The sequence below is a fragment of the Pimephales promelas genome, chromosome 15, assembly GCF_988280905.1.
Source record: "Pimephales promelas chromosome 15, fPimPro1.hap1.1, whole genome shotgun sequence".
NCBI lineage: Eukaryota > Metazoa > Chordata > Actinopteri > Cypriniformes > Leuciscidae > Pimephales > Pimephales promelas.
In genome coordinates this window covers 11,801,275-11,824,435 of record NC_142783.1, presented here as the reverse complement: position 1 = coordinate 11,824,435, position 23,161 = coordinate 11,801,275, and the positions used below count along the sequence as shown (strand labels likewise).

The following is a 23,161-nucleotide window of genomic DNA, read 5'->3' as shown; positions in this document are numbered from 1 at the left end:
ACAACCAAGTAATTGAAGTCTTTTAGAGGAAAGAAATTAGGAAGGATCAGTAATCAACAGTAGGTTTGATGTGTTTAACGCCTTTTTTGCCCCAATTTTTTCCGTGGTAAATATGATTTAGTTTTTTTGTACATTTATGATCAAAACCTCTTTCTTATTTTTTCAAACAAACTTATAAAACTTATAATCAGAACGCAAGAACCACTGTACTAACGCACAAGCTGAACTCACTCGCTCGTTTCTCTCTACCCGATCTTTTCCAAACTCAACACATTAACCCTATAACTGCCGGTGCGAAATAAAAACAGCAATATCACAACAATTATAAAGAGTCTGTACACTATTAAAAGTTCATGTAGTTCAATAATTCATGTCGGACACCACTGAAGGCCTAGGTGTGAAAGGCACGGCCACCAGCTTCTAATGGCAGCTGCAGTGATGCAATGACTTTACCAATTGGCTCTTTTACTTAGAAGGCGGGATTTACTCCGCCATATTGCGTGTTGAAATTTCTCCAATTCATTGTAATACGAATGCACCGTCTTTGTATATCTAAAGTCTTTTTTAAGGGGATACTCCACTTTTTTTTTGGAAATAGGCTGATTTTACAACTCCCCCAGAGTTAAACTGTTGAGTTTTACCGTTTTCGAATCCATTCAACCGATTTTCTGATATTTAGAAGAATATCAGTAACGAGACAGTTTCTGGTCCCATTGACTTCCATAGTATATATTTTTCCTACTATGGAAGTCAATGAGACCAGAAACTCTCTGGTTACTGATATTCTTCTAAATATCAGAAAATCGCCTGAATGGATGCGAAAACGGTAAAACTCAACTGTTTAACTCTGGGGGAGTTGTAAAATCAGCCTATTTCCAAAAAAAGTGGAGTATCCCTTTAATCCCTATCATCTCATTTCCTGATGTACAGACTGGTACGTCCTACTGCAAGCTTTAAAGGAGAGATGTGTGTTTTACCACTCAGTGGCCATACTGGACGCCTTGACTTTGTTGAGCTCATCCTGGATGGTTTGTTTGGCTCTAATCTCGGCATCCAGTGCAGACTGCAGCTCCAGACGGGCAGACATGTCCAGCTTAGCAAAACGTCTAATCTTCCATGGCATGTCCTGGAAAACCAGAAGAAAAGAGAATTAATCATCTACTGGGTCTCAATGCAGTACGATTTGGTGCCATTGAAATCCTTTAAATTTTGAAAAGGTCAATGTTTAGAATAAATTTTATTATTAAAACTAAGAACTAAGTTAACAGTCAAGATCAAAGTTTAGTTCTCTTACAGTAGCACGTGCACCCAGACTGGTGTTCCTCAGTCCTTCCAGTTCTTCTGTCATCTTAGTAGCCAAAGCCTGCAGATATCCTCGAGCATCTTTCTCATCACTGACCCTGAAAGAGAAAAACAGATGATCAAAACCGCAATTACCAAACATGACCACAAGGTGGCTCCACGGCCACGCAAATATATATCAAGGGTTTGGTGCCAATTAAAGCAGCAGAAGTGAATTAACATTGAACTACTATTATGTTGAGGAATAACCAGCTTAATAACCTTTATTTCACTTTTTGAGAAATTTGTATTACATTTAAGAATTTTCAGCTTTTCAGTTGTGATTTTAAGCTTTCACGCAATGGGCAAATGTTATGTTGCAAAATTAATATTCATTAGTCAAGCTGCTAAGGTTAATAAGATGTCCCCATCCCACTCTTTTCAGATCCTTCCTACACTCCAGGGTCCAAGGTCTAGATTTGCATCCATTTTTCATTCCTTAAACAACCATGCACAAGATCTTGACCAAAAATGTATGCACCTCTTGATGGAAATAACATCTCATCATGTATCTCCATCAAGAGGTGCTACATTTTTGGTCAAGATCTTGTATTGAAAATGCAAGAGTCCAGCGCTCTGTAAAGTCTCCTCCAATACATTTCAGGTCTGAACTCAGAGGTGCCGATTCATCACAGTTTGAGCCTGATGAATCTTGACATTGTCCTCCTGGAATATGGCCATGATGTGTCGTCCAACACGGTTGCTTAAGAAATGAAAGGCTACACTCTCCATCAATTAGGGTTAGAAGAACTGTTGCCAAACATATAACAAGCTAGAAACATAATAATCACTGCAACAATGATCCAATCATCAAAGACACAGACAATCATTATCTAATTCCAGACAGTGGCTTTTATGTAGGTCAGGCAGTATATATTTGCTCCTTAAAGTTCAGGGTTTTACTGGCCTACAACAGGGTCAAAAATGTACCATCGTTTGAGGGCAAAAACGCCCATGTCTTGTGGTGAATTCTAAGCCCTTCTAGTAATAAGTTTGTGTGTTTAGCACCTCAACAGACTACATAGTGACCTGAAATGCACAGCAAAGACAACATGAAGTAACTACACTAACAATGGAACTGAAAAAAATGCCTTTTATTTTTATCTGATCATTTTCATTTTTCGCTGAATCTAAGTATGATCAGATCCATCAGATGAAAATCTAAGAGCACTGATTCCAGATTAAAAGGTGATTAAACAGAAAGGTAAAAGCATGTGTGCGTTTCTCACCATTGAATGATTTCTGTGATCTGAGCCTCCCAGTGGGCCACACTCTCTTTCTTATCCGCCAGTTCTCTCATTTCCTCCTCCAGCTGTTTGTTACTGCTGCTCAACTTCTCAAACGAGGACATCGTCTACACACAATACAAGATGTTATTGAACACACTACAGATTCAAAAGTTTAGTGTTTTTTTTTAATTATTACTTTTATTTAGCGAGGACGCATTACATTAATCAAAAGTGACAGTTAAAACATGTATAATGTTACAAAAGTTTTCTATTTCAAATAAATGCTGTTTTTTCTTTTGCACTTTCTATTCCTAAAAGAATTCTGATAAAAAATGGATCACAGTTTATACAAAAATATTAACTGTTTTCAACAATGGTCACAAGAAGAATGATTTCTGAAGGACCAGGAAAACTCCTTTGTTCCAACTGCGATAAAAAATTTTAAATAGAGATTTTGTCACTTAATTTTTTTTTTATTATTAATTGAAATGTGTTATTGCTTATTAATTGTATGTCATTGTATTTATTGTGTTGTGTGTGATTGATGTTGTGCACTGGCCGTGTGTCATGTTGTCCAAGACAAATTTCCCAGGAATGGGACAATAAAGTATAAATAAAGTATGTGACTGAAGACTAGAGTAATGATGCTGAAAATTGAGCGTTTGCAAAACAGGAATATATTAAATTCATTAAAACAGAAGTTGCTAAAATAGAATGAATGCACATTGATGGAGTTTTTCGGTTCCTTGCCACAGTTGCCTTTGGCTTGCTCAGTTGGGGATATTCAAAGTAATTAACCAATCAGTAATACCCTTGATTAGCTCTACCAAACTAAGAAACGAACATTGTTATTGTGTTTACTGTGAAGCTGCTTCGATGCAATCTATATTGTGAAAAGCGCTATATAAATATACTTGACATTGCAATAATATTTCACAATATAATTGTTTTTCTGTTTTTGATCAAATTAATGCAGTATAAAAGACATCGTTCAAAAGCACAAACCTTGATGTTTTTGAACGCAAGTACAGATACGATTATACAGTACTTTCTCATGAACAAACAGTCATTCAGTCAACCCACAGACTTGATTCTGCAAATGTAGTTTAGCACATCCCTCACCCAGCTATATATTTCATTTCAGTGAACAGAAAATTATCCTCATTTGAGGGTTTTACTCCCGCACAACCCAATTAACACAACAGGCCCGAAAACATGCCATCATCATTTCAGGAAATTCACAAACCAATACGGCAATTTGAAGGGGCAGATGTAATTAAACGGACCAGAGAATCAGAGCCTGCAGGATGGACCACCATGCAAATCCACCCGTGTCCATCTAATGCCCTCTACATTTCCACCCCTAAACACCTAACCACAAAACACTCATGAATAAACATGACCCCCTCCGTCTGCAATGCCTCAGTTGACTTCGCAGTAAACATGTCTGCTAGTACACATTTATCCAGTCAACTCTGATTTAGATGCGCTCTCTATCTTAAGCAAGAGCTGGTGAGGTTGACCACCCTGTAATTACACTTGCATTATTCAACATTTTCATTTCACACCGCGCTCTGACTGGAGCGCTGAACCCTCGCAGTGGTCCTCGGGATAACCGTTCCAGATTCCTGTCTGTTGATCAGCATATTTCCCTGTGCTTACACAGGGGGGAGGATGCTGACTGACTTCCCAGTAAAACATTGGCATGGTGGACCACATCTTCAGCTCAACACACTCATGGAAAGACTCAGTCCGCAAATGGCAACGGCATGTTTTCTTTCTTTCACAACTGAGTGCTGCCCTCCAAGGGTTCTTCTCTAAACATCTCTTGCGTGTGTGTTTTTTTGTTGCCGTCAGCCTCACTGAGAGCAGCACGAACCGCCACACGCACATGGAAGGCTGTGTTTTACCCGCTCTGTGTGTTTTACACTCCATTTGAAGCGCTCAGAAACGGTACCAAGAATTAATGAATGGTTTTAACAAAAGAGCATCAACTCTGACCACTAAGAAGCGAAGCCTCCCGTCATCTTCAGCGTAAAGACCACATCAAAAGTGAAGAGGAATCTTTGACTTCAGTAAAATGAGAGTTGGAGGTTGTGGTTTCAGGATTGTGGGCTAATGTGTTAGTGTTGCACAGCATCCTGGAGCCACAGTAGTGTCATAGTATCCAAGCCTAAAAATACTGGTATGCCACAAATTTTTCAAATCGTAGTAGTTTTACTAGATGAAACAGTTTATGCAGTAGCTAAAATTGTTGAAAACAAGCAAAACTTGAATCTAAGGCATGTCTAAAATACTGTAAAACAATGAACATGACAAACACAGTCGACTGTCAATCGAGAAGACTTAAAGGGTACATATCATGCTTTTAAATCATTCATTTTTACTTAAATCATACATTTGTGGTCTATATAAAGCATAACTGCAATGCTTGGGTCTGAATTCCTCATTATTACAGCTCAACAGGCCTCTTTTCTACTCTTTTTCTGATGTGCTTCTGTGAGCAAGTTGTTTTAAAGCGACTCCTTTAAATAAAACGGAGTTGCGTCTTTCCCCGCCCGCTTTCCAGGTCGCTGAGTTCACGGTCGGTTCAACTCCCCCGTTTGGCCATTATTGTAGTTTGATTAGAGATATACGATTACTATAGCTTCAAAGAACATTTTTATTCACACGTTAACAAAATGTCAACAACGGCAGACAGTCCATCAAGCCTTACATATTCGAGCCAGAACGAGCGATTTAAAAAAAAGACGACGACGAACCTGCAGAACAACGTCTTCATATGGATGCAGTGGTATGTAAGTTAACTATGTTGTGTTAGTAGCGAAAGTCGACTATTTCTCTTGTTAAAACAAGCACACGGACAAGATAAATGACTACGGTCTGATCTTACCACTAAAAATCTGTATTGATAATAATATGATAACTTACGTTTAGAAAGCATCAGAAAACACAGCAGCTAAATGATAGAAGGAATTTACCCCTCATTCAGACGAAGTCGATCGGCAAACCCTTCTGTATAATGGCGGAGGTTGTTGAAGTGGGGATTCTTGAAGTGCTTCAGGTCACTACATCCAACAACCGAACATTTTGACTAGCCCTCTCGTAACTTCTGCATCATTGAGCTTGGACTACAAAATCGGAGCGAGAAATAATAATGGCGGATTGCTCGAAGTGTTGGACCGGTAGTCGATGTCCTTATTTGTCAGTTCCGCTGCAAATACTGTGATGTAATTGTTCAAAAAACGTAATAGAGAACAGAAAAATCTGAACAGGTTGAAAAATATGACCAAAACAGAATATAAAGATATAAACGAAGCACATGAAGAGAATAATTTAATCTTTTCTGTACTTATAAAGACTCCAAATATATAACAAAATGCATTTAATGGCTAAAAAAGTGGACTGCATGATATGTGCCCTTTAAAGGGTTAGTCCTCCCAAAAATAAAAATTCTGTCATTAATTACTCACCCTCATGTCGCTCCAAACCTGTAATACTTTCATTCATCTTCAATAAACAAATGAAGATCTTTTTGATGAAATCTGAGAGCTTCTGTCCCTACATTAACAGCTACACGACTACAACTTTGGCGCTTTAAAAACGTAAAACTAATCCATATGAACTGAGCGGTTTAGTCAAAATGAAGAGACACATTTTCAACTAAGGAGACACAATCGTTTTATATTATGAATAGATTGAATTTAAGCTTTTATTCCTATATAAACATTGATCAACAAACATAAACGGAACCCAAACCTGCTGGACTCACAAGAACAAACCTCATTGGTTCTTGATGAAGCTCAAACGTCCTGTGTAACACGAGAATTAACTTCATTGGTTCTCACATGGCTTGAGCTTCCGTTAACTATCACTGATGTGTGAGTAGATGAATGTTTATATGTGAATAAAAGCCTAAATTCAATCTGTTAATTATATAAAACGATCGAGTCTCTTCAGAAAATTTGGACTAAACCGCTCAATTCATTTGGATTTGTTTTACAATCTCTTTATAAACTTTTTGAAGCGTTAAAGTGGTATGACAGAATTCTCATTTTGGGTGAACAACCTTTTTAAGATGTCAATATTCATCACCCTCTAAACAACAACAACAACATGAGTGGCACTGAGATGATTCAGTTGGTGTAATATTGTGAGATATTTAAGCCAATGTAAAAATGCTGTTTGTGATCGGTTTTACTTCTATAAAGTGAGGTTTTTGTGAGAAAATGATTAGGTGTCAGGACCTGATTGTATCGCACTTCTATTTGCACTTCTGACTCTATCATCCTGAAGTCAATGGTTTCTTTGAACAGGTGTTTGGTTAAATGCCTGAAATGAGGTCTGTGGTAAACACAAGTTCAAGATATGTTCACATTGGGGTAATGACCTGCTCGTGAGTTTTTAAGCTTTTGAGTGTATTGAAAAGGTGGTTGCTTAAATGTGGCTAAATGGGACAGTCGGTAATATTAAACGTTGTCACGTCGACCAGTAAAACCCATTTACAGTAGTTCGCTTTTACAGCATCGTTGTTTATACTCACAAGCTGTGTCTGAAACCGCTCACTCGTTCACTCATTCACTAATCCCTATATAGTGTATGGCATTTGAGTGCACTATATCTGCAAGGAGTGAACGAGATGAAGTGAGTGAATTCGGAAGCTGACGTTTACACTGTGTGTCGGAGAGTTGGAACTGTCGCAGAAAAGGCTTCGTCACACGTACTGATAAAACTCCTTTTTATCTTACGTTTCTTACTTTATAAAATAGTATTAACAACAATACCAATCATAATGAATTTATTTTCTAATTATATATACATATGTGCCAGCTTTGTAGTTTCATCGACTGAAATTGTAACTCTCACGCTCACAGATGACAAGCGCCCTCCGGAGACCGTTATTATATCCGAATGAATACGCTTACTAACGACGATGTAATGTAATCTCTGGTTTAAACTTGCTCGCGCCGCACTTTCATGCGCGCTCAGTTCTCTCCGCATTGGATTGTGGGAAATAATGCTTCAGCAAGTGTACATCGAATGTACACTCGAATTCAGAGAGGATTGTGGGTAAAAGTAGTTAATGAATGTAGGGAGTGATGTCGTTCACTCAGAATTCGGACCACTACAAAATGGCCGACACCCGATATAGTGCACTATATAGTGGATAGGGAGCGATTTCAGACACAGCTACACTCTTGCAAACTAATCTAACTCTAACTCTTTACAAGTTGTAGGACTGAAATAAAGATTGGTGGTGACGTTCAAGTCATGTGATCATGGTGTAGTTTGCTTATAGCCTAGCTTTATCCTTTTTACCTCTGACGATTGTTTTAGGCTTAACATTTCATTAAAGTAGTGTTCATTTGTGATAATTATCTTGATGAACAACACCATAAAATTTTTGCAGCACTCAATATGACTTTCCTTAGCAAACGCCTAAATAGATATTTGGATATTGGTTAACATTATGCAATTACCCGCAGTGCCAAAAGGACATCAATGGGAAAGCAAAGTTATTTCAGAGTTAAGAGCAAGTTATTTCATTTTTAAGAACGATTATAAAAACTTTGAAATAACCTGCATCAGTGCATTAAGTAAATAGGCTCATCAATTTCATGTTGACACTCAGTTATCGTGACAGCTCTGGGAGTGTGTGAATGTTCACCTTGTCAAGTTCACTGGAAAGTTTCTTGTTCTCCTCTGACAGCAGCACTCGCTCTCTCTCGTACTTCTGTTTGTACTCGGCCTCAAACTCCTCTCGTTCGCTCTGCCTGTGAAATGGGTGAAATGATTTATTGAGCTGAGCATCAGGGTTACTCCACATCCAACACACACTGCCAACATACTAACACAAGCCAAACTCCATAGCTTATTTTAAAGAGGTCATGATCTACACTCACTATATTTCATTTTTTTCCCCTCGAGACCACTTACAATGTTAGTCAAGGTTCCTTGCACCACAAATAATTGTGATTTAGTTTTACATTCACCATTTTGTAAATGACCCTTAGACTTATCAAGTAGAATAATACATTGCGGCGTTTAACAATCTCCTGTAGTAAGATCGGTACCCCTCTCTGCGGGTCTTCTCAAGCTTGTCTTTGAGCATCATGATCTCTTTCTTCAAGGTGAGCTGCTGTCCCTCTGCTTCCCGCAGCTCCTTCTTCAGGTTCTTCAGTTCGTTGCCATGTTGTAGTTCCCTGCGTGACAGCTCTTCCTCATAGAACAGACTCTTCTTCTCCAGGTCTGCTCGTAATTTACTGAGCTCCTGGTTCTGCTCAGAGGCCCCAGCGCTTGGAGAACGGCCCACCTGCTTCTGCTGCTTTACGACACAGGGAAAAAAAGGAGATTATCAGAAACATGTATACAGATCATTTTAAGCTAGATTAAATTAATGAAAGTGACAAATTAAATATGTTTTGTGATATATATGCATAAAAACCTTCAATTTATGAAATCATTCATAAATTATAATAATAATTAAGATACAATAATTAAACAATTAATTAATTAATTAAATAAAATACAAAAATGTATTAAAATTGATGAAAAAAATAATTCAATAATTAATTATAACAAGTAATTAAAACACTATATTTAAACACTACTATTAATTAACACTACTATTAATTAAAATTTAATTAATTAATTCATTCATATTTTGCCCACTTTCCAACTGACTTGATATTTTTACTAATAATCAATTTAATGATTTATTTAGGATTTAATTTTCAATAAAAAATAAACATTTTGAGCAAAAAGCTGAGAAAAACTTAATAGGTTTCATAAAACAAGGAACCTTTTAAGCAAGAAAGCTCAGAAAAACGCATTTTTGTCAAAGACTACTACATCCAAATCGGATTTAGAAAGATGATCAAAACACAGATGGAGTAGATCGAGTCCATCAACTAAGGTTGCACATTTCATTCTGTAATATTAGGCAGTTTTGATTTATATGCTGTTTAAAGTTGATGATCGCATTATTTTACATACCGCAAAACTTCAAATAATAACCCGGGCTTTTATTTTCCCATAACGTCGAACTGCACCGGCTTGTATTTGAGACAGGCGTCTACATGAGACAGGCCTTTATAATTTAGTGTTGAGGTGCTGTTCATTGAGTGTAGGCCTATAGTCTAATCTCTAAAAATCTCCAAATGCCCCACGGGAAACTGCGGTATTCCGACCTTTTACTATCGTGTCAATTGATTTGGATTAATGCGCGAGGGAGAGAGAGCAAGACAGCGCTTGTGTTTTTTGCTTCAACAAAATTTGCTTTAGCTCCCGCCAAAAAGCGGATGATTTGATGGGTTTTATTAGAATAAATAGCCTACAACCCGAAACTAAAAAACAAACCCGGCCTCTATTTGAGACCGGCCTTTATTTACCCAAACCTGCAACCACACCAGGCGTGTAAAAGAGACAGGCGTCTATTTGTGACTCGGATATTATTTGAAGTTTTACGGTATGCATCTGCTTACATATGATATCGCTTGTTTCTGCTTCTTCATGTGTCTTTTGATTTCCATCAATGGCAGGGAAAGAGTTAATAAAAGCATTTCCACATGCTTGTCCCTTTGTGCATAAAACCCCCTTTAACAGTGGCAAAATCACCGCGACAGCTTTATTTTCAGAGGAAAGGTGTGTTTGTGTGCACAAACCTTCATTCCCTCCAGCTCTTCTTCCAGTTGTCGGCTGTACTGCTCACTGCGTTCCCTCAACTTCTTCTCTTTCTGAGCTTCAGCAGACCACTCTTCAGTCTGGGCCTCCATCTACACAGTCACACAGACACAGTTTTTACACATGTATAAAATACACTCCTCAGATCAGCCGTTCTCCTGCACACTAACCTCTTTCTTGGCCCGCTCAGCTTTGCGCACATCCAGCCGAAGCGCTTCCACCTTCTGATTGAGGGAATCCATCTCCTCCTCTTTGTCCCGAAGCTGTCGGGAGAGTCGTTGTTTCTGTGACCGCAGCTCTGTCACCCTCTCGCTCAACTCTGCAAACTCCTGCATGGCCATTTTCCTCTGGCTGTCTGCCTCTTTCAGCTCCTTCCCCTGAGCTTTCAGCTTCTCTGAGGAGTCCTGCAGACCCTATAGCCAAAAGATTAATCAATGAATTACTATTAATAATTGTATTAATTCTACATTATAATTAGAGATTATATTGATGCTGCGATACTGTGCTTGTGTACTCGTGCTCCGATGCCAACAACCGACAACAACAAGAAAAACCGACAACAGAGCAAACAGAGAGCAGAATGAGATGCGTAGATATCTGAGATGCATTGAATTAATGGCATGTTAAATAAATTAAATATTTATGCCTATATAGCTGCTGTGCGTGAGCTGGTAAACGAAATGCGCAGTGGACTGAGCGTGCAGCAGTACAGTCTTGCAAGCTTGTCGATCGCACATCCCTTTTTCACAGACATCACTGGAAAGTTTGTAGTTTGGTCGGATATCGTCCCCTTGGAATTATAAGGTTCTATCTGCTTTCTGAGCAGTTTTGAGATATTGAGCTTCAAAGTTTTTGCATTACATATATGAAAATGTGTATGGGGAACAAGTTTCTTTCAAACATAAAAATAACCGAGACCCTAAATGTACAAAACACATCACATAATTTAAATAAATTGTCACAGAATAAGAATGTGTGAATAACTTAATTTTGACAAAAATGTCAGATAGAACCTTTTAATTCCAAGGGGACGAACTGTCAATAGCTAACGTTATTACTAACGTTAACTGACGGTAAAAGGAGAAGCTGCAGTTGAAGTTGTACCTTCTGCAGGTCATCTCTTTCCTGCTTCATGCTCTTGAGCTGTTTCTCTAGAGATCGGATCTGTTTGGAGGAGTCTTCCAGATCCCTGTGGGCAAAACTGGCCTGTTCTAACTTCTGCTCCACCTGTCCTGTATCTGAAAGGGGGATGAGAGAGACAAACAACAATGTGAGACATTAAAAACATTGGGTCTCATTCATGATTCAGAACGAATTTGTGTGTAAATCGTGTGTAAAGTGGTACTGGCGTAAATTTTCGGATTCATTAAAATGTTCGCATTTTCCAAATGTTGGTACGAAAGAAATCTACACCTGCTCCCGGCCACGTGTAAATGGTGCGCATTAATAAGGCTGCATTAATTCGACTTAATCGGGTACATATTTAAACAGCGTTTTGAAAAAAAAAAATGTATATAGTAATAGGCATGGGCGGTATCCAAATTTTCACACCGTCAAACCTCCTCCCTATTTTACCGCGATATACGGTATTACCGCGTGACTACTTAAAAATTACGAGATAAGGCTCAGATGGCATCACACATGATGACACGTTCAACCAGAGAGTGTCGGTTCCAATAATGCATCTAAAAGCTGTCAATAAACTATTAGAAAACAGGAGATGCACATTGTCTCACACCAGAGAATGTGAGCAGAGTGGTGATATTTCCTCTAGAGAGGGGAGCGCATTTATGGAGATCACGCGCCACGAGCTCTGTCCACTGGGTGCCGCGAGCTCTGTCCACTCGGCGCCGCGAGCCGAGATAAAATTATTTATTAATAAACTAGTGTTTTCTATGTCAGTTGCTGCAAAGATAAAGATTGCATTGACGATGCAAACTGGCATCTTCACGGTAGTGAACACGAATAAAGAGTAGCCTAATGCACACTTCATATGAATAAGCCTATAGCAGAGAGCAGCCCATTTCTTTTAGCTTGTAATTGTTTTGTTTAAAAGTATAGACATTTCAAGCTTACTATATACACTTCTCAGATCATTAAGACATGTCTCTTATATGCCGAGTTTCAGTTCATGTATGAATCGCGCTCCAGTCACGCGTCGGCGCGTGTCCTGATTACTATCTTTGCTTTTTATTTATTAATCCAGGCAATTCGTTGATGAAAAAAATAAATAAATGAAGTTGCAATTTATTCAAAACGAAATTCGTTTTAAAAAAAGGCTTTGTACAAAACAAAACGTAATAAGTGGTCATAATCATGTCTGACTGACCCAACGTGTTTTCTATGTCAGTTGCTGCAAAGATAAAGATTGCATTGACGACGCAAACTAGCATCTTCGCGGTAGTGAACGCGAATAAAGAGTAATGCACACTTCATATGAATTAGCCTAAACATAAGCAGAGAGCAGCCCATTTCTTTTAGATTGTTTGTTTTGTTTAAAAGTAGACATTTCAAGCTTACTATATATATAGACCATTTCACAAGATGTAAACAACACTGGTCCAGAAGCACTTCCTGTTTCAGTTTTTTAACACTACATAAAAGCTGGGATAAAAAAACAACCAACAGAGTATGTAAAACTGAATCAAAAAGTTAAACAAACATCTTTAAGATGTTTTCTTTAATGTGAAATAAAGAAAACGGTTACAAACTGAAACAGGAAGTGTTTCTGGACCAGTGTTGTTTACATCTTGTGAAATGGTCTATATACACTTCTCAGATCTTGTTTCTTATATGCGAGGTTCAGTTCATGTATGAGTCGCGCTCCAGTCACGCGCCGGCGCATGTCCTGATCACTATATTTGCTTTTTTATTAATTAATCCAGGCAATTCGTTGATGAAAAAAAAAATAAAATGAAGATGCAATTTATTCAAAACGAAATTCGTTTTAAAGAAAGGATTTCTACAAAACAAAACGTAATAAGTGGTCATAATCATGTCTGACTGACCCATTCCAAATGTTTTCCGATATTGCGCATTTTATGATCTTATCTTATTCATCTCATGAAGTTCCCTTTACATAAAATCAACATACATAGAAAAACATCATATTATTAAAGAAATATGAAAGGAATACGTTTTTTTTTTTTTCAAACCTAGCTTATATTTAAGCGTCACACGGTCCGTCCCGCTGTAGACTACATGTGGCGTGCATGTGGTGGTGGGGCACAATTTTCAAATAATAATCGAATAATACCAGGCAATCTTTAAATATTATTTTTGCTTGAAATGCCCATCCCTGCCAAACTGCAGAAGTCGTGTTCTTCTTCGAGACCAAGTCACTCAGTGCGCAACTTGCAATCTTTGCCCTCTCTCCCCCACTCTCTCGTCACCAAACTGTCACGTCATGAGAACCAGATATAAGCATTTTAGCCATTAAATGAATTGTATTTAAAACATTGCATTTATATAGGAGACTAAGATTCCTTGTCTCCTATTTAAGTGCATTGTTTTTTTTTTCTGACGGTATGACGATATTGAAACCGATACCGTTGCTATTTTTAGATCCCGCGGTATACGATATTACCGTAATATACCGCCCAAGCCTAAGAAGCTTAATGTTGAACCATTTTCTTCTCACTTCTGGGACAGTTCGATTAACAGATGAAACTCCACTAACTGCATCTATAATATGCTGCCAAATTACCTTTTTTAGGACCTTTTTTACGCCACTATGTACGCTTGAAACTAGGGCTGGGCGATATATCGAATATGTACGATGTATCGTTATATTTTTTGAAACGATATGGAATGAGGCAATACCGTTTATATCGATACAGTAGTTTGATATGAGCACATCTGAAAAATAGCGGAGGTTGCAGTGTGAGCTGCTGCAGTGAAAGTAGCTAGGCAACGTAGTACAATTTGTCCTAAACATGACACAAGCTTATATTAATTGCGTCAAAATCACTTTGATATAGTTAACAAGTTTAAGGCAGCTTGCCGCCCTGTCAAATGCTCTGACAGACACTGTTGCTGACTGACAGATATACTTGCGCTGTTTAATGCGTTTGAGATGTGGTGCTTTCCTCAGTGCTCAACTTACATTTCACATATTCTCCATCTGTAAATGTTAGAAAGTAAAGCAAATATGTCCATTTCACAACAAATATGTCCATGTCAGAAGAGGACGAGCTTCTGCAAGTGAATCTCCGCTAAAATTCATGCTTCCTTGAACGAGCGCCGGCGCGCGCATGCGCGTGAATAGTACTACGTAGTACGCAATAATTCTGACTAAAATAAACATATTGCTAAAATATTTGTTGTTGGAGAAAATAAATGTGCCATATGTGGAATTTTAAACCTACAAGTATATATTTTTAATGAAAGTGAAAGTGATTATAATGGGGTAATCAAATGCAGGCTAATATAATTAGTTTGTGCTTTTGTTTTTGTTTTTATTTTCATTTTTAGTTTAGCTTTTAGTCAATATAAAAACAAAAGCTTTTTGCACATAATATATTGCATAGCCTATATTATATTTGTTTCCATATCCTTCAATATCAACATTGTTTGTAGGATATCATTGGGCCGAATGTGAATATACTGTATATATATATATATATATATATATATATATTTTTTTTTTTAATATAAAGATTTTCTTTATCTAAATAGAAAACGTAGAAAGTACCGAGATATATATCGTATATCGCCATTTGACCAAAAAATATCGAGATATGATTTTTTGGCCATATCGCCCAGCCCTACTTGAAACTAAAATGTGGCATTTTGAATGAACTTCTGATAATAAAACTTCAATTTCTGCATCCGAGAAATCTTTCTTTTTCATTCGCATTCACGTTATTATATGCCTATATATAGTAGTCAGTCAGATATAATGGGAGGGATTTATGGTAATTGAGAATGAATGTGCACGCACATGCCATTTACGACTGGTTGAAATTCATTAACACACACACATTTCACTATCACATCTGACGTTTACGAAGTATTTGTGAACCAGGAAAAGAGTGTTCGGGAAGGTCTCTTTACGAGCAAATCACTCTCATATTTACTCATATATTTACGAATATTTCATGAATGAGACCCATTGTGTATTTCCGAGATTCAGTTGTTGAGACACAACTCTAAATGTCACGTGCAAAACAAACATGCATTTCTTGGTATGAGAAAAAGCAGCAATTTATGTTGATCAAAATTGTATGTAAATCCTCTATAAACATAAAACGTTTAGTCACATCAAGCAAAATATGAGTGATTCATGCTTATATGAGATTACCTGCGATCTGTTTCCTTAGCATCTCTATCTCCTCCTTCAGTCCACGGATCTCAAACTCTTTGCTGGAGGAAACGGGCCCGTCCGCGCTGGAGTGCTGCAGAGCCTGAACTGCTTTTGTGGACTCTGAGGAGCAGAAGACATTACGACAGTCAGCCAGAAAGACTAACAACTCTGGGATTATTTCAGCTAGGGGTGTCCATGGTTAACCGGTTAACCGATTAACCGTTTAAAATTCCATAACCGAGTGAAACCTTTTTTCTCGGTTAAGTGGCGTCAATACATATTTGCACAAAACTTTTGCGTTTTTTTTTCTTCTGATTGTCGATAAAAAAAATATTGCGAAATGACTAGCGTTCCTATTAACGGTGTTATGCGACTAAAACATTTTTTTTTCCTTTCGCGATAAGCCATTCCAAAAATGATGGCAACGGACGTTGGTATATCACAGCCACCGCACTAGACATTAATAGGGACTTTAAGCAACAGCCTCTGGTGGAACGGCAACGGCATTCTGGCGTTCTATTGCGCATGCGCGACATTAACTGCTACTTCTTGACGTTCTACTGTAACCGTCTACTACGGGAGAACAGCTGATTTGCCGTAGTCGTTACTACGTGACAGATTAAGACAGTTAATGTTATGTTTTAGGTTATGTGGCATTGAAATCGTTTCTGTATATCATTAAGTGCTAAAATAAACCCTTCTCTTTCTTTTTAAAATCACTTTCTTTTTGTATTTTGTCTGATGATTAAATTATTCCCTATGCCGTCCTCTTTACTGTTGCTTAGTGATTTTTGCGCTCTTTAGCTACGGCAGTTAACTGTTTATTTCCGGCTGCCGTCGCCGTTCTATCAGCAGCTGTTGCTTAAAGTCCCTATTATTATTTATGGAAGGAGACGTGGTGCGTCATCCAAGCATTAATGGCAGGGAAAGTCACAGAGTTTCTGTGTGTTTCTCCCTCATTTCTGCTCCGCGGTCTTGATTGTGGCATTTCTTTGAGGTTTTTTCTAGTAGGCTATTCCTTGTAATTTTTATGAATTTTAAAAGAGAACTCTGCCTCGTATTATGTCCAAACGGTCTACTTTTGTGTTCATTCGTTTCCCCTTATTTAATCCGTTGGCCTAATTGCAAAATGAAAAATGAACGGTTGTTGTATTTTGTAAATAGCAAAGTTGAACACCAAAATGTTCATTTGAACTGTAGGCTTACACCAAATGCTGCGCAAAAATATATAGGCTATATATAGGCTACATATCGACGAATTTGCCCCTTAAACATTTAAAATATTTGACAAATTAATATGAAAAAAAAGATTTTACTGGTTTTCTGAGGCCAAATTAGAACCTGGAAATGATATTTTCCCCCGCAATGCTGAATGAGAAGAGCCGTAACCACAGCCTGAAATTTATATAGGCTATAATAAATGTGTCTGATAATAAAATAATATAAAATAACGAGGCATCAATTATTTATTAATAAACTATTGTTTTCTAAATCATTTTCGGCTAAAAACAATTCTCCATCTCCGGATGCACATTTAGAGAGAAATTAATTAGCTACATAATTACATAGTCAGAAGATATTGGCCTTCGATTAGAATTTGTTCGTTTTAAATTGGACATTTAAAGCTTTAGCCTACAAAGGATATAACCCCTGTAGACTAAAGCTTTACATGTCCAATTTAAAACAAACAAATTCGAATGCGGTGGCTGTTTCAGTTCTCGCGCTTCAGTTCGCGGAGATTATGAAGCGCGCCTGAATGTTAAAGAACAACGTTTTCTTGTTATTGTGAGTTTACGCAAATAAATGTATTTGCGAATAATGCATTATTACTTTCTGTATGACCAGAAATGAAAGAGTATTTTAAGTTGTTTGTTTCCACTGAAAGAACTGCAAGTGTTCACATGGGCATCTCGCAGCCATCAATGCACGCTTCACACACTGGACATGCGTCAAAAATATTGTATTTATTTGTGCTTTGTTCCTTTTTTGGATAAAGGCGTCTTCTACATAATATGCAGCCTAATAAAATGTTACAATAATGATGAAGTTAATGTGCTTATTTTCAATTGGCAATTTCATTTTGAAGGGTGATGGAAACGCACCTACTTTAACTGCTCTGTACTTACCACTGCGTTTTATTTCTATAAATTAATTTCGTTTCAAATGGGGTCCAACCAGTTATTAAAAAGGTGTTAAAAATTAACTCTGTATCTCGAGGTTGCGGCGCGCACATGGTTAACCGAGTATTAACCGATAAGGGCCTCGGTTAACGGTTAATGAAAAACTTGAAAACGTGCAGCCCTAATTTCAGCAGATAATAAGCAGAGGACATGAGTGCAGACACCTTGTAGTTTGCGACTGAGCTCCAGTTTTTCCTGCTCCAGACGGCGGATCCTCCGTTCATATGCCTCAGTAGCCAGACTGTCCTCCAGGCCTCGCTGCACGCCCAGGTCCATCTGCGTAGGGGCCGCAGACTCCCGTAGGCAACCGCGGTCAGATAGTGTACTGTTTGGGAAAACAGGGTCAGGGGTCAAATGATCACACAAGAGCAGGGGATCTGAAACTCTGACCCTCAAGGTCCACTTTCCTGCAAAGGTTTGATACAACCCTAATCAAACACAACTGAACAAGCTAATCGAGGTCTTCAGGGTTACTAAAAAGACCCCGACGGGTCCCGAAAAGCTCACGGGTTTCGGGTCGGTTTGGGTGAATGTTTAATGAGTGGCCTCGGGTTTGGGTTTGTAACTTAGAAAAACTATATAGGCTATACATATATTTAGTTTGCGCGCTGTGTGCTTGGCTGCTTGCTGAGTTGTGAACGTAATTATACGAGCAAGCGAGAGAGAAAGTAGCCTATGTGCGTAGTTTCAGCCCAGTCCTCCTCTGATTACAAAAGCATAAATGATAGGAAACCAGTAGGAAACCCAGCAACGGCGATTATTAGCTTCTCTTCCCTTTTCTTGGAACTAATAGACCTTATTCAGAGCAGCGCCATGACAGGTATGAAAGTGAGGCTGTGAGGGATAGACTTACCGTGTTTCCAATGGTATCCGCTGTAAAAAGCTGAATAAAGCTCCTAGATTACTTGCAATTTTCCACAGCTTACATTGTCGGGAGATTTTTGTCAACTGACATTTCTTAGTAAGATATTTTTCCAGTGTTTCATGAGCAGAACAAAACGAAAACACATTAAATAACAGTATAGCCCATTGAAGAGATGCATATCTATCCCTCACAGCCTCGCTTTCCTTCTCATTAAAAATCAAAGATGGCGCTGCCGTGAATAAGGCGTATGTTTTGGTAGGAACGAAAGTTTACAGTGTATGTTCCTCCGGAATCAGCCAGCGTGAAGGACGTCTATGTTCCGATTGGTTGCTGGCGTTTTGCCGCTGAACCGCGTCACAGCTCATTACCATAAAGTTTAACTTTCTGATTGACGCCCAAAATGTGACTCCGATGGATTTGATGCTCCTTGCAGCTGAGAAAAGCCAGCTTCCATTGAAAAATGAACGACTTCAGGGCGCTATGGAAGCTCAAGTCAGCGGCGATGTGAACGTACAGAGTTGAGAACTCCTGCACTAGAGACTTATACGAGTCAAGATGTCATCAAATTTAGGGCAGATTTTTGTTTTAAACAGGACGGATTTGAACCTGCATCTCCAGCATGATCACCTCAGATGAGTTTTACAGTGATATCTTACCAGTTGCTGGTGTAGGTGAAACCTACAAATGGGAGATGGTGTCCTGAGAAGGCAGTGTGGGAAGGAGGTGGCATTGTCTCCTAAACAGAGCAGAGATCGTAAGCTGTAGCATCTCTAAAAAAAGATCTGGGTGGGTGGGTTCAAACCCAACAATGTGTGATCTCATAAAGGTAGGTCTAAAACAAAAGTGCAATATACTGCTGTATTCTTGAGGCAGTCGTCATCCACGTCAAAGTTTGATGTGTCAGATGGGCTGCTGACTTCAGGGATGTAGGGGGCGTCACAGTTGCGGATGTTCTGCCAATCAATGCCGGAAAAGAAGGGGTGCTGTTTGAAGTCCACAATGCCGTTCTGACCCAGCCTGTGCTCTCTGCAGCAGATGAGTCTGCGGATCAGGTCTTTGGCATTTTCCGAGACTTCCGTCACATTGGCAGGGAACTGGAACCGCTCCTGCGGGGAAAAGGGTACGAACAGAAAACCACTTAATAAAGACACAATATTGGAGACACAATTGCTGTTGCTTTTATCTAAGTGTTCTGCATTACAGTTGGACATATTGTGCACTTGTACAGTCTTGATTTTGTTTTTGGGGGTCTACAAGAATAAGTTTTCATGCTTAAATATTTGATGATTGGGCAACAGCTTCCACGTGTTTCAGAAACATCACGCCCTTTATCACAACTGCAAGTTTCGACACACTACTAATGCAACTCCACCAAGCCCCGTCCCTTTTTTGTTGGGCGGGAATTATTTAAATGAGGAATATAGTGATGCGTTTGTTCCTGGAAGAAAACTCAAGACTATAATTGAGGCATTTCAGGGAGTTCAGAAACAATCCTTCCTGATATTGAGATTAACTCCCTTTGGAGTGACTTTATGCTTTGTAACTTTCCAGACGTTTTTCATGCTCAAACAGCAACATTACACACTAAAGAAAGCTGAAAATGTAAAAAATCTTTTGAGTGTGGTCTTAAAAGCTTTGTTTTATACCTAAAAAGCATTGTAAAATCATTGCACTGTATGGCCTTTTATGGATTATTGTTTTCAAATAACATTGCTATGAGTCTATACCTTGTGGTTCATAATCTTCCCATACGTTTCCACCAGGGACTCTGCATAGAAAGGAGTTTCCCCGTACAACATCTCGTACATGCAGACGCCCAGTGACCACCAGTCACACTCGGGACCATATTTCCCTTTCCCGTCCTCCATAGCCTGCAGGATCTCAGGAGAGATGTAGTCAGGAGTGCCCACAGCCACAGACGACTGCACCTGTGAGGATAGAAAATGAGTTTAAGAACATGCCGGAAAGTTCAACAGGAGAAAAGGCAGCATATTGCACCCAAAACTGGAACACATATTCTCAATTTAGAAAGCTTAATTGGATTGGTTTAATTCACACTTGCAGCATATATGGATTCTGCTTTGGAAACAAGTTGAGTTCACAGGGAACTGGTTGACAGCCATACTTGTCTGTAAAAGGTTTGTACTAAATTGTACCCATAGCCATTTTCTGCTATTTAGTCAAGGGTCTATCTACCTTTTAATAGTTTTTTAAACTTTAAACATATTTTGGATCAGACATATAAAGACAGGACAAGTCAATTCAGGACACAATGTCAGGTCTCTACCTGTAGGTGCTTGGTAAAGATTTTTTTAAACAATGATTTTCCATGAATGCAGTTATTTGCATGAATCTCACAAAACCAGTCAAGAACACGGCTTTTGTTTTTCATTTTCTTGTGTTTTTGACAGGTATCATGAGATTCATCTATTTACTGTGGTGTTTGTTATTACGACTGCCGGAAAATTCAGGACCTGGCATGTTGAGAACAGAAACAGAGAAGGGTTCAGTGTCTGTCTGAGCAGATCACATCACATCCTGTCAGTGAACGAGGCTGATCCCTGAAAATGTGTCTTTATTGGCACAACACTCATCCCTAGAAAATGCTAATGAATAACTCAAGCCATTTCATTGGTTGCAGCCAGCAGAGGTGGGCGTGGCCTAGGGGAAACACAAAGCCCTCTCAGAGCACAGACCACATTGAGAGAGAGAGAGAAAAGCTAGAGATATCACTAATGAAGAAGGGGGATGATTGGAGCTTCCTGGCCTGGGTTTAAGTGGGCTGAGCTGCCGGAAACTGTCTGTAATGCAGCCTGTGGCAGATGTGTGCAGCTGGAAGAGTTTGTGGAAGTGAGGCAGTAAATTAGCTGCTCTCGCTGGCAGTGACACACACTTGAAGACACACGGACATGTGAAGAGAGTTAGGCACACACGTGCGAACACGCAGAGACCACACTCACGCTGCTCTTGTCAGAAGTCGGGGGGATATCCTGCCGAGCTATCTGCGACGTGCCAGAAAACAGCAGCACATATCAGATCAAGTGAAATACTCACCGCTTCTTCAAAGACAACTCTGAAATACAACTGCCTTTCAAACCGAGGGTGTCCTCTGGGTCTCCCATTATTTTATATTAAAACAGTGTGTCTACGTGATTCAGCTGGAGCCCAATTTCTTCAACACACACATATATATGTATATATTTATATATTTATTTTTTGAAGCACAACTCTAAATTTATTGTCGAAGCCCTTGCCGTTAGAACACTAGATGAAAGAGCATGTGTCAGGTGACCTAAAACTCTTTTTGTAGCATTTTCTTTAAGGCTGGAATACACTACCACTTCTGCTCAGGTTTTTTTAGATGAGTCAACAATAGTTGCCGAAAGTCTGTGCAAGTATTCAGATTTCAGCCAGTCGGAGAAAATCGCAGTGTATGATGGACGCAGACTCTGATTTTTAGCTTCCGACTGTGATTTCGTCCTGGCGGAGATGATCAAATTGTGTTTGATATTTTGAGCTGATTTTAGTACACATATCGTAATCTATTACGCATAGCTACTGAAACAGAAGCGGTCCCCTATGTATGTACCAGTTTTGCAATACAATAGAGGGTATGCGTGTGACGTCACCGTCGGCCGGACTGCCTGCAGTTACTCACAGTGAGTGGCAAAAAGACTGAGCGGCTGTATTTGTTTTCAGTGTCAATGCCAGCAAAAAAAAACACAACACGTATAAAGTGGGAAAGAGCTTTGCGATTGACTGTATAACTAGATTTGAGGTATATTTTTACAGACTGCTATAGAAAGAGCAAATGGATCGCTGCAATTCACAGAAACAACTGGACTCCAGTCAGCGAAAGGTGGATTTGCAGTTATCATTTTGTGTCAATATGCTGAATTTAGGTGTAAAACCATACCCATATATTTTGCATTGTTATATATTAAAAACTCATATTCTGCATTATTGGATGTTTTTTTAATAAACACTGACCAAAAAAAAAAAACTATAAAGTTTTAGGGCTGGACGATATGATGATATAGAGGCTATATATAACACTGACTGATATAAGTGATCACCCAGATTTAGACCAACCTATATTGTATTTATATAAAGCATTCACAGGCAAATTTGCTTTATGTTTAGGTCTATATTGCTTTTATTTCCCTGGTGTCGAAATCAGGCAAACATAAATTTCAGGCAACACGATTCCTGGCTGCATGTCAATATCCATGGATCACTGGATCTATAGTAAGTTGTAAAGAACACTATACTGAGTCCAACATTTAGTTTAAATTGATAAAATTGTTAGTTTTAGGCAGTTTTCCTTTTTAAATCCAGTCACGCAGCAGATCTTTTGCCACTCCGTCAGGCTGAGGGGGGTTGTTCTGGCGGGAAAGTGACGTCAATGCATTCCCTCAATACATATGGAAGAACATCACAAAAGTAAATTAACAGAACAAATTAGCATAACAAATGAGCCTCAATATTTGACTTATTTGCACAGGTGAAACAAATGACTGCGTCACTCACTCCTGTTGCAATCGGTATCCATCCTGAC

General features: G+C 38.7%; 1 protein-coding gene across 5 annotated transcripts in view; it reads right to left on the bottom strand.

Annotated features, from left to right (window-relative positions):
* Positions 1–23,161, bottom strand: part of cdc42bpaa (CDC42 binding protein kinase alpha (DMPK-like) a) — a 97,144-nt gene that overhangs the window by 17,619 nt on the left and 56,364 nt on the right. For 4 of the 5 annotated variants that reach the window (XM_089120142.1, XM_089120138.1, XM_089120140.1 and 1 more), the window contains exons 7-19: positions 20,331–20,531; positions 19,458–19,709; positions 19,260–19,339; positions 17,903–18,063; positions 15,556–15,678; positions 11,358–11,491; positions 10,424–10,666; positions 10,235–10,345; positions 8,645–8,895; positions 8,239–8,344; positions 2,571–2,695; positions 1,295–1,400; positions 978–1,126 (exon numbers count right to left, since the gene is read on the bottom strand). In XM_089120142.1, the coding sequence (XP_088976268.1) occupies positions 978–1,126; positions 1,295–1,400; positions 2,571–2,695; positions 8,239–8,344; positions 8,645–8,895; positions 10,235–10,345; positions 10,424–10,666; positions 11,358–11,491; positions 15,556–15,678; positions 17,903–18,063; positions 19,260–19,339; positions 19,458–19,709; positions 20,331–20,531 (2,042 nt within the window). The remainder of the gene's footprint in view (positions 1–977; positions 1,127–1,294; positions 1,401–2,570; positions 2,696–8,238; positions 8,345–8,644; positions 8,896–10,234; positions 10,346–10,423; positions 10,667–11,357; positions 11,492–15,555; positions 15,679–17,902; positions 18,064–19,259; positions 19,340–19,457; positions 19,710–20,330; positions 20,532–23,161) is intronic. The other variant, XM_089120139.1, reaches the window with a different exon arrangement.